A 15,616-nucleotide genomic window follows, 5' to 3' on the forward strand; every position below is an offset into this window, starting at 1 on the left:
GTATTAAAGCTCTCTGCATTTAAAATAAGCCAAACAAATAAGCAGAACAAAATAGAGTACAGAATCCCCTAACATAGTGGAGACTGTGTAATACTCAACAGAGCTATCTAAATGCGTATGCACAAATTATCAGCCACATACAGTTCAGTGTTATCCTTTTGGGGTTGAATGTGGCATTCTCTCAAAGAGAAATACGATGGAGCTATATGCCGTAATAGTTTTGACTTCTAATGTACCAAGGTTGTTCTCCGTACACTAAAAAAAATAAGTGTTTTTGTAGGCTAGTTTGTTTAGAAAGATCAGTATTCCAACGAAAACTGTCCTTTACTGACCTTGTACTGAATGGTATATTTTTATAAATGATTCAAAACAAAATTAGAAAGAGCACTGTTTTAACTCACAGTGTTTTTGATTGTTGCCAAAATGATTGCCAAGAAGTATAGTTGTACTTTTCGTCTGTACTCATCTACTCTGGTCAGAGGGGATATAGCTTTTATAATGAAGATTTGTGTAATTAAAAGATAACAACTGGGAGTACTAGTGGTTTGCAGCATTCACCAATTCTGTTGTTGTTGTTGTTATTTGAATGTCAGAAACAGAGCCCGTACTGTAACCAATGGAGGTTCATGTATAATAACAACATTATATCACCAAATAGACAGAGATATCTCTAAGGACTTGAAATGTGGCATATAATGTATTGTCATATTTATGCTTATGTTTATTGAACAGACAGGCTGTGATTGTGTGAGATACACTGTACCTCAAATAACCAGTATGTCAAAATGTGAAGTGCATTTCTGTGTTCTGTGTAAAACGGTGCTACATTCAAACAGCATCTTTCTGATTCTTATTTCATCATTTGAAATCAGTGACTTTTATTTCAGTTGTAAGCACAACAACACTACACAAAACACGACTAAAATGAAGCAAATGAAATACGTGTTATGACAAAGACTAACCTTACTACCGCAAACAAATATAATTTCTGTCAACGCAGGATCAAACAGACCTCAGCCTGCAAGGCTCAGTGTTTCAGTGCTTTGACCTATGGGTTAACTTGCAATGGTATCTGTGAACTGAACATAATGAAGCCTTTGTGAGCGTAATATAATTATATTTTTAACCTAAAGTGTGTTAGCTTTTTTTTTTTTTTTTTGGTTAACATGCCTATTTATTGCATTATTGAGTTGTTCAACATTGTGATGAACCTTGTACTGTATCCTGAGAATATAAAGTTGGTCTAAACCCGGGCTTGTAAATATTAAGGGCTAACGCACTGAAAGAATGGATACTGATGAATTTTATTTCAACATGTGCATATTTTGTAGATTTGATATGTAAATATGGAAACCATTAAACAGATTTATGATTGAAAAAAAAAAACAGTTCTTGAGTTTTTTCACTGAGAATCACACTGAGAAGCACATATAATGGATTGTGCATACTTTAAGATCTGTGATTTTATTTATTTTTCAGCTAAATAAGAATGGTGTTGCCAACAAGTGTTTTTAGGCATGAAAAGCTTACATTACAAGTGGAGTCATTCATAAATTAGCTATTCATTGTTCAGCCTTTACTTTTTCAGCAAAAGGACATTTTCTTAAAAATAATAGCTCCCTCTGTCTTTGAAAACCTGGAGTTGCACAATTCAGACACTGGCAAACATCCTCCAAACCTCAGCTGTTTAGGCAAAATGATGCACTTGATCATGTACAGCTTTGATCATTGTGACATTTGTTTGTTAAAGCTGTATAATCTGCTCAGTTACCATTGGAGCACCGAACAACTGATGGAGACCAATGCAATCACTTTCCTTCTCTTCAGCTCCCTCTCTGACGTCCATTGTTTTTTCCATTGCCCACAACCACCATGTCCCCTCTTCCTTTGTTTTCTCTTATAATCCCTAATCCTTCAATACCCCCTGCTGTTATTTCGATTTTGACCATGTTCAAATCTTGATCGTTTGGATGGTTTGTCTGCATGCTTCCCCGTACCTCATTACAGCAGCAACTTAGATCTCACTTGCACATTACGGAGGGAAAGTAGTTTATTCAGATGTTACATGTGTGCCGCATTACATATGTTCATAAACGACTGTTTCAAAGGTTTAAAACAAGTGCAGCATCCCTTGTTTGGGAATGGTATTGGTCCTAACGGATCTAAACGCAGTTGCACATGTTGCCGCGCTGCATTGTGGGCACATCCAGCACCAGTCCTGCCTCAGGCCGCGCCATTTTCGGCTTGGACACCGAGAAGTTTCAATTGTTAGAAGTGAAATAACGTTTTAAACCGCATTGGGAGAATCAGCCTCTTAAGAAAATGGGACGGAAAAAGAAGAAGCAAATGAAACCCTGGTGTTGGTATCCTTTGTTTGCCTCAGGCTTAATCTTACCATTAAAAAGTATAACCGGTTGCGATGCCGTAACGCAGGCTACAACAATGCTAACAATATTAGCCAGGCTCAGTGACCAGTAACTAGGCTTTGTAACTGTATGTTTAAATAAACAGAATTTGTACTAGATAGTCTGCTGCCGACTGTGTTTGTGTAATCACGCATCTTAAAAGCGTGAGACATAACATCATCCTTAACCACAAAATTGGCTTGCAAACGGATCTATGCTATCCAGTTTAGCCACATCCTGTATCATGCTTCGCCCCACCTGATTAGCTGACTAGCTGCGTAGCTAATGATACTTAAACGCGGAAGGTATATTCAGTGTTAAATTAGCTCGCTAGTTATTCATTTTTGCTCGTTGTTGATTGTACTGTGTCTTAGTGTGTTATTTCTTTTTGATACCACTCTTAATTTATGTCCCATTACATTTCATTGTCGACGTTTGTTGGCCTTAACCCTGTGCTTCCAAGGTACTGCAACAGAGATTTCGACGACGAGAAAATTCTCATTCAGCATCAGAAAGCGAAACATTTTAAATGTCATATTTGTCACAAGAAATTATATACCGGACCCGGGTTGGCCATACACTGTATGCAGGTTAGTTGGAGACAAGGATTCACCGCATATTTGTGAAATATTATGCAAATACGTGGAGCTAACATTGATCAACTTCCTTTCAGGTACATAAAGAAACTATAGATGGCGTTCCTAACGCAATACCAGGAAGAACAGACATAGAATTGGAAATCTATGGGATGGAGGGTATTCCGGAAAAAGATATGCAAGAGAGAAGACGTGTACTTGAACAAAAAACACAAGGTATGATCCTCAGTTGATGTGATATGTTCAAAGATGGATGAACTGCCGTCCCAAAAGAGGTCAGCCAGCCAGTTGGCTAACTTAGTGGAGTTTTTTGCTGTGATCGATAAAGTGGCTAACACAACAGCCACTCTGCATTGTTTTGCTTTTGGGGTTGGATTTGTCTGTCATATAAGCAAGACCCTTATGTCTTCTATTATAGGCTTGTGTACTTTGGCCAATGAGAACACATTTCATTCAAGCCAGACAAACATGAGTTATCTAATTGTACAGAGTCTTCTGTTGCCAATGAGTTGTTTTGTTCATGTGAAAACTCCTGTGTAATGAGTTGTGCCTGTTGGAAAGCAGAGAGCCAGAAGAAGAAACAGAACCAAGAGGACTCTGATGAGGAGGAGGAGGATGAAGCTGGTCCCTCATTTCAGCAACCAGCAGCTCAAACTCCTGCCACCTACATGCCTCCCATGGCCCAGCCTGGCATTCCTCCTGGACCGCGGGCACAAGGGATGCCACCTGCCAACTACTCAGGTGTGCCACACCTTATAGAAAACCTCAGATATAGACAGAACAGAATGAAAGATTTACAGGATTTCAGTCACAGAGCCCATGTGTTGAAATCATAACCCTCTGTTGTACCATGATACCAGCGTTGTGCCAGAATCATATTTTAGAATGAAACTCATCAGTTTCCGAGCTCTTTTCACAGATGCTTTTTGTTCATTTTAGTTATATTCAGATTTCACAAAATCTGTTTAGCCCTAATATGGGTGTCGTATTGATATCATTGATATTGTTGTAAAGGAAACTTAGCTGACATCAGCTTGTTGCAATGAAAACCTTTTGTGTATCATGAAGCAGGTATGCCTCCTATGATGCCAGGTGTGCCACCGATGATGCCAGGAATGCCTCCTGTCATGCCAGGCATGCCCCCAGGGTTGGTGTTGTCTCTGCTTTTAGTCTTATACATCATCAGTTCTCTTTGACTTGAATAATGTTCTCTCGTTATTGTAATAACTATTTTTGCTTTTTGCAGTATGATGCCAATGGGAGGAATGATGCCTCCTGGCCCTGGCATGCCCCCCATGATGCCAGGCATGCCCCCAGGTGAGAGTGATCACCCTTACATTTTGGAGAGCTGAATGTTCATGCCTCTCCCATGCTGAGTAGTGTTGTGACTGTGAATATTTAAAAAAGAAATACATAAGGACATCATTATGTTCTTTTCTTAACCTATGCGAGGCAGATAGCAGATGTTTTGAGTCTTGACTTGGGTGATATATATATATATATATTTTTGTTGTTGTTGTTCTCCAGGAATGCCGCCCCACGTAGCTCGACCTGGCATGCCTCCCATAGCACAGGCAGCCCCTGTCACTGCTCCAGGGATGCCCGCAAGACCCGCAGTACCGGCTGCCATCACCCAGTCCACCCCCACCAAACCCCTTTTCCCCAGTGCAGTGCAGGTACAGCATACTCAACAGCACCGTCACTGCAGTGAGCCAGCCAAACACATGTGTAGTCAATTTGACCTGTACTGTCAAGGGTCTCAGAAAACTGTTAGCGTAGCACAATAGAGATTTAAGTAACTGTGTTATCACATTTCAGTAATGAATTTGTTTAAACAAAAAAAAAAAAGTAGTTAGATTTTAGCAGGCCTTCACTGCCATTCTGTGCATAGACCTACTTCAGTTAGAGGAACTTAGAGAACCCACGGACAATTCTGCATTTGCCGGCTGGCCTTCATCCACTCAGTATAGATAAGGTGTTTCACTCTGTCCTCTTTCTCTGTGCTCCAGATGGGGACTGGTGTTCCAAGCACAAGCCCAGCCTCTACCAGTGCAGACACACAGTCAGCCTCCTCTAAGCCTCTGTTTCCTAGCTCGGCACAAGTACGCAAGAGTTTGTGTGCTCTTTTTTCCCCCCCACCGTAGTGCAGCATGCAGCTCTAACACTTAAACTGGTCACATACACATGCAACACCATGGGATGGTGGAGCTTATTGCTGTCGTTGACATAACTGTTTAAAAAAAGAAAATCAAGTGGAACTGCTTACGTCATGTGTAAAACTGCACGTCTTTCACACCAAAGGTTAGTTTTGCGTGTTCCTGACGTAGAGACACGCCCAACGGTTTTCCTCATTCGCAGAAGCGGTAACTTAGGCAGATGAAGAGGTATTTCGACAAGTTGACAAGTTTTCAGTTTTCTTGGTAGTCGCTCTGTGACCTCTGTTTTTGTTTTTTGGGGTTTTTTTTTTGTTTTTTTTTTTAAACCTAAACGTCAGTGCTTTTCCAGGAAAAAGCGCAGAGTGCGTTTGTGTTTCTTTCTAATCGCTGCATCGGTTCAATAAGGTGTAACCCCTGCAATGTCTGTTGACCAAAACTGTGTGGAAGGCAAAGGCAGCTCCAAAAGCATCTGAACAGACTTTGAATCTCTCAATGACGTTTTTGATCTCTCGGAGCTCGACCACTCATGCAGTTGTGACAGTGACAATTAAATGTGTTGACAGAGATGTAGAGCCTTTGCAAGTGGAGGTTTTTATGGGGGGGGGGGGGGTCTTTTTTTTTTTGGTGTGTTGTTTTCATAGCGTAAATAGGACTGAAGTTCAGGGGAGAGGGGTGATGGTGAGATGAAATTCGTGCACCAGCACACACGTGTGACCACCGCCCGCAGTCTGTAACTACTGTTCAGTTTAACACCGAAAGACCTGACAAAATAACACGTGGTTTTGGCCGTGAAAACAAGACCCAAGGGTTGGGGCAGAGAATGGTGTTGAACAGCTCAGTGACTGACACTAGGGCCGCAAGATTAAAAGAAGCGGCGGTGGGGAGGGGTGTCATATTTATCTCAGCAAGCATCAGTATTGAACCCTATACTGAAATACTGGCTCCAGTTCAGTTTTTCTTTTGTGTGTGCGTGCGTGCGCATGTTGGGGGAGGTGGGGGGGATATACATATTGTGATTTGATGCAGACCTGATTGACCCAGACGCAGTGTTTGACGTTGTCACTGACTGGCCGGATGCAGCTGATCTGGGCTCTGTTTCTGTGCAGGCTCAGCAGACGGCGTCAGGGCCGTCGTCCACCACCTCTGACCCTCCCAAAGCGACATTCCCAGCCTACACCCAGGCCACTGCCTCTCCTGCTGCCCCCTCTAGTAGCACTGTGGCTAAACCCCCAGCCACAGTCACAAGTAAGCCTGCCACCCTTACCACAACGAGTGCTACCAGTAAGTTGATGCACCCTGATGAGGATATCTCACTGGTAAGTTCTTGAATTTTATGGTATGCTCTTTGACAGTAAGTAATTGTACTTTAAAAACGCTTTGTTGTTGCCCCGTCAAATATCGTGTAATGCAATGACTTCACAATATAATGACTTAAATGAGGATGTCAGCACCTGAAGGGGTGTATGTCTCGCTTTTGCCTGATTCCGCGTCTGTTTATTTTTGGAACCCGGTAGGAAGAGCGAAGGGCTCAGTTGCCTAGATACCAACGTCTTATCCCCAGGCCTGGTCAGGCCAGTATAGCGGCTCCACCCAGTGGAGCAGCTAGTGGCATGATCACCCCCCAGCAAGGCATGCCCCCTCAGCAGCCCGGAATAAGGCCGCCCATACACAGTAAGCAACCGGAGCCGTTCTGCTTAAAGACAAGTTCATGTTCTTTGGTTGGGACTCCTTGAAACTCTAATTGAATTTTTTTTTAACTGCACTGCTCTTGACTTGAGTTTAGTAAGTTTAGTTCCTCTCCTAATCGTTTCCCTCTCTCTCTCTCTCAGGCCAGTATGGGGCACCTCCCCAGGGCATGCCTGGTTACATGCCTCCCTATGGACAGAGTGCTCCTATGGTGCCTCCCTACCAGGGAGCACCTCCTGGACCTCCCATGGGTATGAGGCCACCTGTAATGTCACCGGGGGGTCGATACTGAAGGCTGTCGTCCCCACTAGGTTTGGAGGTTTAAAACCTTTTCTCATCTAGTGCTTATTATTTAGCCAAAATCCAGTGAGCTGTCAGTGAACAGAGGAAGAGACCTACACATGGGACATGACCACATATGACATCACACCCATAAGAAAAAAAAAAAAACAAAACAAACAAAAGCAAACTAAAAGTCGTATCACTGTTGGAGTTGATACATGTGTGGCTTTTTCTTCTCGTGTTTCATTCAGGTTGTACAAGTACAGTGTATTAGACAGTGGTTCATAATGTTTTGCAGCTGCTGGCGTAGCATGACAGTATCTGCCCCCCCCCCACTCATTATCAAGGCAAGTTCCCTGAAATTTGTTTTTACTCAGTAGTGAAGCCTTCACAGCACAATTAAGTGCTGTTGGACTTTGTGTCCCCAACATATGCTTGGTGAGGGCTTCAAAATATGACTGTTTCATGTTTTTGTTTTTTTTTTTGTTTTGTTTTTTTGTGTGTGTTGCATCCTTAAATTCAGGTTTAAAGAGCACAAGGGTAAATATGTGAATCTCTGTACTTTTTTTGGACTATGGACTGTAATAAAATTTGCCTAATTTGATTTCTTTTGATTCTGTGTTCATTTTTCTGACGACTGGAAATGTTTTGTTTTTTTTTTTCCTTTTCTTTTTTTTTTCCTTGAAATTTTAGCTATTTTGTTTTTTGTAGTTAACTTATTTTTAAAGCATCTGAAATTGGCATTACCAAAAACAACAAAACAAAAAAAAATGATTTATAAATCTTTGCCGTTGCAGTTTACGGTATCAGAGCACTGACACCCCCACCCCACCCCACCCCCATATTGTTATCACAGCTCATAAGTGATGACAAACTGCCTTTTCATTCAGCCACAGTATTAAACGAGAGAGACTGAATTGGAGGGATTCTGATGATGAGAGGGCGTGGCAGTGGAGCTCTGTGGATGTAAAGTTTTGTGTGGCATGCAGTGTGACTCCCACTGTGACCAGGTGATGTGTGTGTGTGTGTGTGTGTGTGTGTGTGTTAGTGAAATGATTGTGATCGTTACAGAGACGCTTTCGTTGACACATTATGGCTCGGCAACTCTTTGTCATCAGGTAAGCAGCTCTTTGAGGGAAACCACTGTGTGTGCCTGTCTGTCTGTCTGTCAGTGAGTGAGTGAGTGAGTGACTCCAATATAACCCACTGTTTTGGTCCCTGAACCCGAAATTTATCTCTGAGTTTATGTGGGCATATAACTATCCATCAGCAGTTGTTTTGTAGTGTGTAAAAAATCATACTGGAGAAGGCACTCCTGTTTTTAGAGCCCTCTTCAGGGGCTAGGCCAGGACAGTCACGTCATCAGTGAGTATGAACACTCGTGTGTGTGTGTGTGTGTGTATACTTTAAACAATGTGTAGACTATACGAAAGTACACAGTAGAGTTGTGTTTTCTTATCATGAACGGTCCTGCTCAGTATTTAACCGCAGTTATTATCTCTGCAAGTGTCAGACTCACACTTCTCTCTTCAGAAAGGAAGAAAAAAAAAAAAAGAATCTTACAGTTAGTCTGTAAATCTGTACACAGGCAGGATATTCTCTTGTGCTCCCTGTTAGATGTCACTATGAGTTCTTAAACATTATGTGGGTCAGTTGCTTTCATGATTCCTTATGGGATATGTAAAATTTGTTTACAAAATAAAATCTCAAAATTCTTGTGCCTACTGTCCATTCATTTCTAAGTGGACTTTTTCCAAAGCTTTTTAGGTCTTTTTTGAAGGGGGGGGGGGGGGCGGGGGTGTCGACCTGATTAACTGATTCCTTATAAATGGAGATTTAGCAGATGAAATTTGAAGAAATTAGGTTTCGAAACACTTTGGTGGTTGTTTCCTCTTAGTTGGTTCCTTTTTTTTCTTCTTTTTTTTCTTCTATTTATTCGAAGCCTATGGAATTTTAGACATTTACAACTCCGTTATGTGATAATGAATCCTATTATAATCCCTTTTGTCAATTTTTTCATTTTACTGACCACCCATGACGTGTAACGCGAAACACCCGGTTTTCGGGCTTAGGATGTGTATAGTGAGCGCGTCTGAGAATTTAACTTTCTCGTTAGTCGTTTGAATCGATGTGAGGATTTCCTGTTCCTCTAGTTTAGTTTGAGGCCCCAGCCTCAAAGGTGGAGTTGTTTCTTTCTCCTTTTTCTCACAGTGCAATAGCAATTGTTTCAGCCTTTGCTCCGGTGGTCTTTCTGTTGGGTTCTTGTCCATTATCTCAGAAGTGAAATAAGCCATGAGGACACTTGGCTGTTTTATTTGTGTGCTTGCCTTTCCTTTAATTACCGGTAAGTTTACCTGTTCATTCTTCACAATGACTAATCTGTGTAGAGTGTTACTTATTTCTCATTTTCGTACGTTTCACCTGAAATTGCTAAGTTGTTGATGAGCCTCCTTTCTTTTTTGTTATTTGTTCACACTTTTGAAGCGAGAAAAAATACGTTGTGCCTTCTTTTTTTTTTAAATTCAGAATAGATGAGCATCTCTCTTACCTTTCTTTTTTTGTGTTTGCTGTTTAATATGAGTCATTTCTCACAGCTATACCCTCGTCTTTTCTGTGATTTCAGACGCTACAGCACATACATTTTAATGTCACTCTGAAAAATTAGGTACTGTTCCAATTTACAGCGTGTAATATAATGAGAAAGAACAAAAAAAAATAATTAAAAAAAGAAAGTTAGAAATACTTTTCTCATGCCCAGGATATTCAGAGTGTGGTAGCAATAAGGAATATAGACAAAAGAAGGTATATTTGGGTGGGCTTGATTAATTATTAGCGCACCATGTCTGCTTTAGACATGCTTCCATCCATTTATGCTGTGTATTGCATTCAATGATTTTCCCAGTGACAAGAAATGATGTCTAAGGAATTGCTTATTTAAAAGAGATCTTGATCTCTTTTATTTAAACACATGTTTATGTTGTTTTAACATCTTTACCAGAAATTAAATGTAGGTATGTATCTTTCAGCGTGTCAAGTTATGCAGTACATCAGCAAACAAAGGAATGACTCCGTTGAAATTCACTGTGCCGCACGGGAAAGCGGTGGACCGCCTTACGGTTTCTCCCTTAAACGCAATTTTAGCAATCAGCAAGTACTGTACCTCCACAGTGGCGACAATCCAACTTTCACAAACCCGGCTGACAAAGAGCGCATTCGTGTCCATGGTGAACTTGACAGAAACATGGTGAATGTAACGATCTCTCAGCTCCAGAGTGGGGACACTGGTATCTACAACTGCGAGTTCTTCTTTGACGCCAAGCCGAGAGACCGCAGCGTCCAGGGTCAAACAGCATTCTTTCTGTTTGTTGCAGACGACTGTAAGTAAATTGAATAGAGTTTGCTTGTTGTTTTCTGTTTTGTTTTGATTTGTTTTTGTAAGAAATGTGTTTTTAGAGCATGTCGTTCCCAAAGGAATATATAGAGGGTGCTTATGTTGTTCGTTTTTGTAGTTTAAGATGCAAGACTCCCTTTATGCTTTAGCGGCTAATCACCATGCTTAAATTCAGTCAGTCGTAGCTTCGATGACTGTCTGAAGCATTACGCAAACTAGAATGAAATAAGAGCCTAGAGACACTGCAGTTACAACTTGACTGAGCTTAGTTTAGTGAGTTAGATCTTTTGATCAAACCGCCTCTTCAACATTTTTGAGTTTTGTTATGTCACATCTGAAATATTTAGTCATTAATCAGTGTTCATGCCTCATTCTACAACCATTCTACAACCATTTCCACATTCTCCTGCAGCGTTTTCGTATTCATTATTTAACTGTAATGTTGTTGATAGAGTGTGGACTTGTCATTCCTTTTTCAAAGATTAAGCGTGACGGAGTGAGGTTGAGAGACATTTCTTTCTCTTTTTTTCTTTTTTCCTGAGGATGCCCTCACTAAATTTAGTTATTCTCGTTATCACATATTGTCATTGCTTCCTCTTCCAACACACGTCTCGTAGTATGTGAATCCTTACACACGCACACTCCAGCAGGAGTACCTCTCTTTTAGAGCAGGATTTTTCACCCCCCCCCCCCCCCCCCCCCCCCCTTTGTATTTGCCGGTTTGCGCCTAAAAATCTCTTAATTTTGTGCCCCCCTTAACGGCTGCTGCGGAGGAGCGAGCACCTGTCAAACCGCTGTTTTAAAGAGTCAGTCGCTCAGTCTGGTTAGTCTGTTTTCTGTAAGAGATGCAGTCATAGTCAAAACTGTGCTCTTTGCAGAGAGTCTTCTGTACAGGTGTAGCTAAAACAAAAGGAAAGCGCTTAGTGAATCTGAAAACTGTCTCGCCGTTACACTGGTAAAATAAGGAAGGAGACAGTTCCCATTATGAGTTGTCAAATCGGGGTCAGTCCTTTCACAGACTGGTGAGATACTAGCTGAACATTAGATAGACTTGTCCAAATAGTGTTGACAGACGTCCAAAAACGCGAGGAACTAAAGACATGGTTCATGTACAAAGAAACGTTTTCTTTGCAATGTCCCGACCAAAATTGTTTAAGGTGATTCTTTGGAATGGAAGTGAGCAATTCTTGTCTTTGAAGTCAGGACATCTGCTCTACCTTACTTCTCACAATCAAAGTTTGAAAGGTCGATCGAACTACCTCATGATGAAAGACGAGCGTGTGAAAAGAGTGAATCTGCATTTTAGCATATCTGATACGGAGTGACCGATCGACAAAAAAAAAAAAAAAAAAAAAGCGGAACTCGGGACTTGGAGTTGTGCCATCTATCTCCTTCACTATGACTTAATGCAAAGATGCGATTCTAAGGCATAGTCATTGGGGAAGGAAAAGATATGTAGGAATGGTGAAATATCACCATAAAGCACACAGCCACAAGAAGAAGGAAGCTGATTTTATAATTTCCTGCAGGCAAGGCAACAGAGTAAAGCCATGTCAGATATGTTGGCCATTCCTGCTTAAAATATTGATGTTTTACCTTATCAGGTACATCTGCTCTTTGCAAGTTAAAATCCGAAGACATTCAATAAACCTATAGTTTCTGAGCTATGAACAAATCAACTGCCATCCTCCTCAGCCACATACACCGACACCCACCCAGCGTTGTCTGGTAATTAGTAACAGGTTTACTGTTGTGACTATGCTTTAAAAAGGCTGCAAGTACGTATCACATCCTAAAGAGTCCCTTTCACTTTGCTTAGGATATTTTTAGGATTCATCGATAAAAAAAAGGGTTGTTTTTTTTTATTGTGACATCTTTAGGTTTGGTAATCGTTGATTTCTCAACAAGCATCATAGGGGACCTGTTTTTTTAACGTGTGACAGTCACAACACAGCATGGCAATGACGATCTTCTTGCGTGTCATGTTTTTCACATGGTAGTCTTAGGCAATAACTCTCTGTATTCACACTATTCATTCTCCAACAAACACAGACCTCTTAGAAGTTACTTCACTAGTCTAGGCAAACAAATTGAGTTATTTATGGCAAAACCTTGTATCATCTTCATCCTTGTCATAATTTTAAACCATTTTCCTTTTCATTCCACAAAAATGACAAAACGTGATTTAAAAAAAAAAAGTCACTTTACACACAGATGACAAATAGAGACCATTTGTGCTGTTCCAATGTAGTTACATGGCTGGAAAATTTAAAATGTTAAAACAACAACGTCGCATCATGTCAAACTCTTTGAAGTCTCATGGCTAAGACTGTTTGACGTTGGTGTGTGTGTGTGTTTGTGTGTGTGTGTTTGTGTGTGTGTTTTGAGACTACAGCGTTTTGTTTTCCAGCCAAAGGACATTTTGCAGCCAGTGAGCATTTTGCAGCCAGTGAGCATTTTGCAGCCAATGAGTCGTGCAGCTGTTCCAGTCATGAGAGTCTGCTATACGCCATGTCCGCTGCGGCTTGTCTTCTCCTTCTCCTGCTGGTCCTTTTGGCACGAGCCCATTTTGTGAGTGTTCTCATCAGTCAAACATTAAAATGAAATATTTTTTTACGTCAGGGATTTTCTTTCTTTAAAGAACAAACAAACAAACAGAAAAGGTTAAATGTTTGAAATCTTAAAATGACTACAGTGAACAACATAAGACCAGAGAATAAGGCCGGGGAAGACTTGACAACTTGATTTCTTTGGTTACTCTGATTTGGTTAAAACCTATTTGTATAGTATAGTGCAACTACATCCTCTGTTGGGGTTGGGGGAAAACCATGGTAGATGAGTATACACTTATGCACGTTTTTTTTTTTTTTTCCCCCCTTTGCTTTAGTGTCAGCGCAGTCAGTTTGCCTCTCCCCTTCATAACTTCACTCTCTGCACTTTCAGGGTAGGGCAGCCAACCGACAAAAACCACAGCCCATGGTTCCGATTTATGAGGAGATGGCTGGGGTGCGACCATCAAACAGAAAAGTCACCTCACATCTGGAGGAAATAGACACCTCTGTGTATGTGGGACCCCGAAAAGAAAACCACTATGTCAACCCCAGCACTGCTCCACCCAGTCAGAAATCTTCACCTGAAGTCAACAGGTCGGGCGTTCACGACCGCGATGTCACCTTCGAAGGAAGCCATCATGCGCTGGTGGTTTCATCCTGAAACCCGACGGTTGTGACCCACATTCGAACCCCAGAGCGTGTCAACAACGTTTTTAAAATACAAAGCACAGTTTGGGTGTTAAGTATTCCCACTATATCTGTGCGATTCAGTTTTCTTTGTTCTATAATTTGACTTGGCTGGATCAGAAAACAGAAGCAACTATTCTGTGAAAAGAATCAAACAAACAAACAAAAAAAAATATGAAATGTTTAGCAATGTAAATAGCTGTTTCCATTTGAACTTAATTTGAGCTTTGAATTTTATATATTTTTATAAGCTTGTCTTGAAGCTCTGTGATGGACTGGCAACCTGTTTAGGGAGTTTCCCTGCCTTTCTGCCTATGAGTGCAGGGATAGGCTCCAGCACCCGCCGCGACCCTAACATAGATAAGCGGCACAGATGACGAGTGACTGTTTTGAAACTCCGTGTTTTATATATAGTTAGACTTTTATGGGGAAGCATTAGTAGTGATATTTAAAGATGTTGCGATTTACCAGTCAAATGCTAGTTACTGGTCTTTTTTTCTTTCTTTCTTTTTTTTTTTTTATGTTTTTAATGTTTATGACTCAGCTGTTTGCCAGAAAGTGAGACGTGCCGTCTCCTAAGCAATTTTTTACATTTTTACAATTTTTACACACAAGTCATGCTCTCTATATAAGTAGTAGGGAGCATGCACATTAAAGCACTGTTTGCTAAATGAAGTGCAGTGAGAGGAACTTAGAAGACTGTTGGGACATTTAGGACATACTTTAGTATTTGGCAAGTTGTTATGCAGTCGTTGGTTTTTTTTTTTACACGCGTGAACTTGTTGGGAAATTCACTCACGATTTTATTCCTCAGTTTGTTCCTTTCTGCTCCTACCTGAATAACAGCCAGTAGACGAATAACTGTATTTAATGATTAATATTAAAGGTAATTAAAAAAATTACCTGACAAGTCTGTCAGTCCTCGTTAGTAATGGAAGGTTGCAATCCTGTCTTTCAATCCTTATGAGTAATTCATAACACTTAGTAATGGTAGCGTGGTTTTTAGAAGCATTGACATAATTGTACTCATTATTTTTGAAGAGGCCATTTAAAGGAGAACTCTACTCCATATATGTGCTTGTAAAAGACGCAAACTAGCCCTGTTATGCGGCCTGAACCGAAGAGAGTGGATTAAACATGTTTGGCACACGTCCCTGTTTCTTTATCTTTCTTTTTTCAGTGTTTTCCATTTAAAGCTCAAAATTCCTGGATAAAACCTGAATTACTTCTTTAAAACTTTTCTGGAAATGATATCAGGTTTTATCGGCGCCCCTCCTGAAATGTGTAACTTTTCTTTTTTTTTTCCATGTGTGTAAATAATCTCAGAGCATACAGGGGTGGCCTCTCACTATTTCTTTCTTTTTTTTTTTTTCAATGAGAAAACAATTCACTTTATTCTAAGCCAATTATGAGGATGTAGCTGTATAGTCTCACATTCTCTGTCTCTGTAAAATGATTTTACTGTTGTGGTTCTGGAACTTTCTCAAGACTGCCCTCATGTGGGAAAAAACTGAACTAAATAGCTTAAAACAACTCATATAACCTCGGCGTGGATTGCTGCGCTTTCCTTAATCGGTTTACCTTAAGTTCAGTGCCATTCTCTGTGCATCTTCTTTTTAATACCCGTTTATTGAAAGCATTTTTTAGAATCAACAGAGCCACTGAGAGGAATGTTGTTGATAACAATCTTTTTCTTTGTACTGACAGTTCATTGGAATATGTAGTGTAAGCAGAAAAAAGGAACATGCAAGTACGGCTCCGGAAATGTAGTCAGTGTGAACAGTATCACAGCACAGACAGGAGCTCCTGGGTCGAGAGGCAAGCTCACCTACGCAGGGAAAATACCATTAGGACCTCACAG

The 15,616-nt window shown here is 40.7% G+C and overlaps 2 protein-coding genes across 7 annotated transcripts; both read left to right on the forward strand.

Annotated features, from left to right (window-relative positions):
- Positions 1-2,232: 2,232 nt before the first annotated feature.
- znf207b (zinc finger protein 207, b) lies at positions 2,233-7,709 on the forward strand. Of its 6 annotated transcripts, none has more exons than XM_030782500.1 (11): positions 2,233-2,363; positions 2,869-2,995; positions 3,079-3,217; positions 3,566-3,742; positions 4,070-4,148; positions 4,248-4,318; positions 4,529-4,677; positions 5,011-5,103; positions 6,264-6,473; positions 6,672-6,828; positions 6,987-7,709. In XM_030782500.1, exons 1-11 carry the CDS (start codon positions 2,323-2,325, stop codon positions 7,133-7,135), a joined length of 1,392 nt encoding a protein of 463 aa, XP_030638360.1. In that variant the 5' UTR covers positions 2,233-2,322; the 3' UTR covers positions 7,136-7,709. The 6 variants fall into 6 exon arrangements, with proteins under 6 accessions (XP_030638360.1, XP_030638362.1, XP_030638361.1 ...); XM_030782502.1 differs by having other exon boundaries at positions 4,073-4,154; XM_030782501.1 differs by having other exon boundaries at positions 4,073-4,148.
- A 2,453-nt stretch (positions 7,710-10,162) lies between these two features.
- cd7al (cd7 antigen-like) lies at positions 10,163-13,729 on the forward strand. The gene is made up of 3 exons (XM_030782835.1): positions 10,163-10,502; positions 12,981-13,087; positions 13,460-13,729. Exons 1-3 carry the CDS (start codon positions 10,163-10,165, stop codon positions 13,727-13,729), a joined length of 717 nt encoding a protein of 238 aa, XP_030638695.1.
- The last annotated feature ends 1,887 nt before the right edge of the window (positions 13,730-15,616 follow it).

This window comes from Chanos chanos, chromosome 8 (assembly GCF_902362185.1).
Source record: "Chanos chanos chromosome 8, fChaCha1.1, whole genome shotgun sequence".
Classification (NCBI taxonomy): domain Eukaryota; kingdom Metazoa; phylum Chordata; class Actinopteri; order Gonorynchiformes; family Chanidae; genus Chanos; species Chanos chanos.

Coding starts and splice junctions, on each gene's coding strand:
- znf207b (XM_030782502.1), top strand. CDS start 2,323: ATGGGACGGAAAAAGAAGAAGCAAATGAAACCCTGGTGTTG. Junction 2,364..2,868: donor CAAATGAAACCCTGGTGTTG/GTATCCTTTGTT, acceptor TGTGCTTCCAAG/GTACTGCAACAGAGATTTCG. Junction 4,319..4,528: donor GATGCCAGGCATGCCCCCAG/GTGAGAGTGATC, acceptor GTTGTTCTCCAG/GAATGCCGCCCCACGTAGCT.
- cd7al (XM_030782835.1), top strand. CDS start 10,163: ATGCAGTACATCAGCAAACAAAGGAATGACTCCGTTGAAATTCACTGT. Junction 10,503..12,980: donor TCTGTTTGTTGCAGACGACT/GTAAGTAAATTG, acceptor AGCATTTTGCAG/CCAATGAGTCGTGCAGCTGT. Junction 13,088..13,459: donor TTTTGGCACGAGCCCATTTT/GTGAGTGTTCTC, acceptor CTGCACTTTCAG/GGTAGGGCAGCCAACCGACA.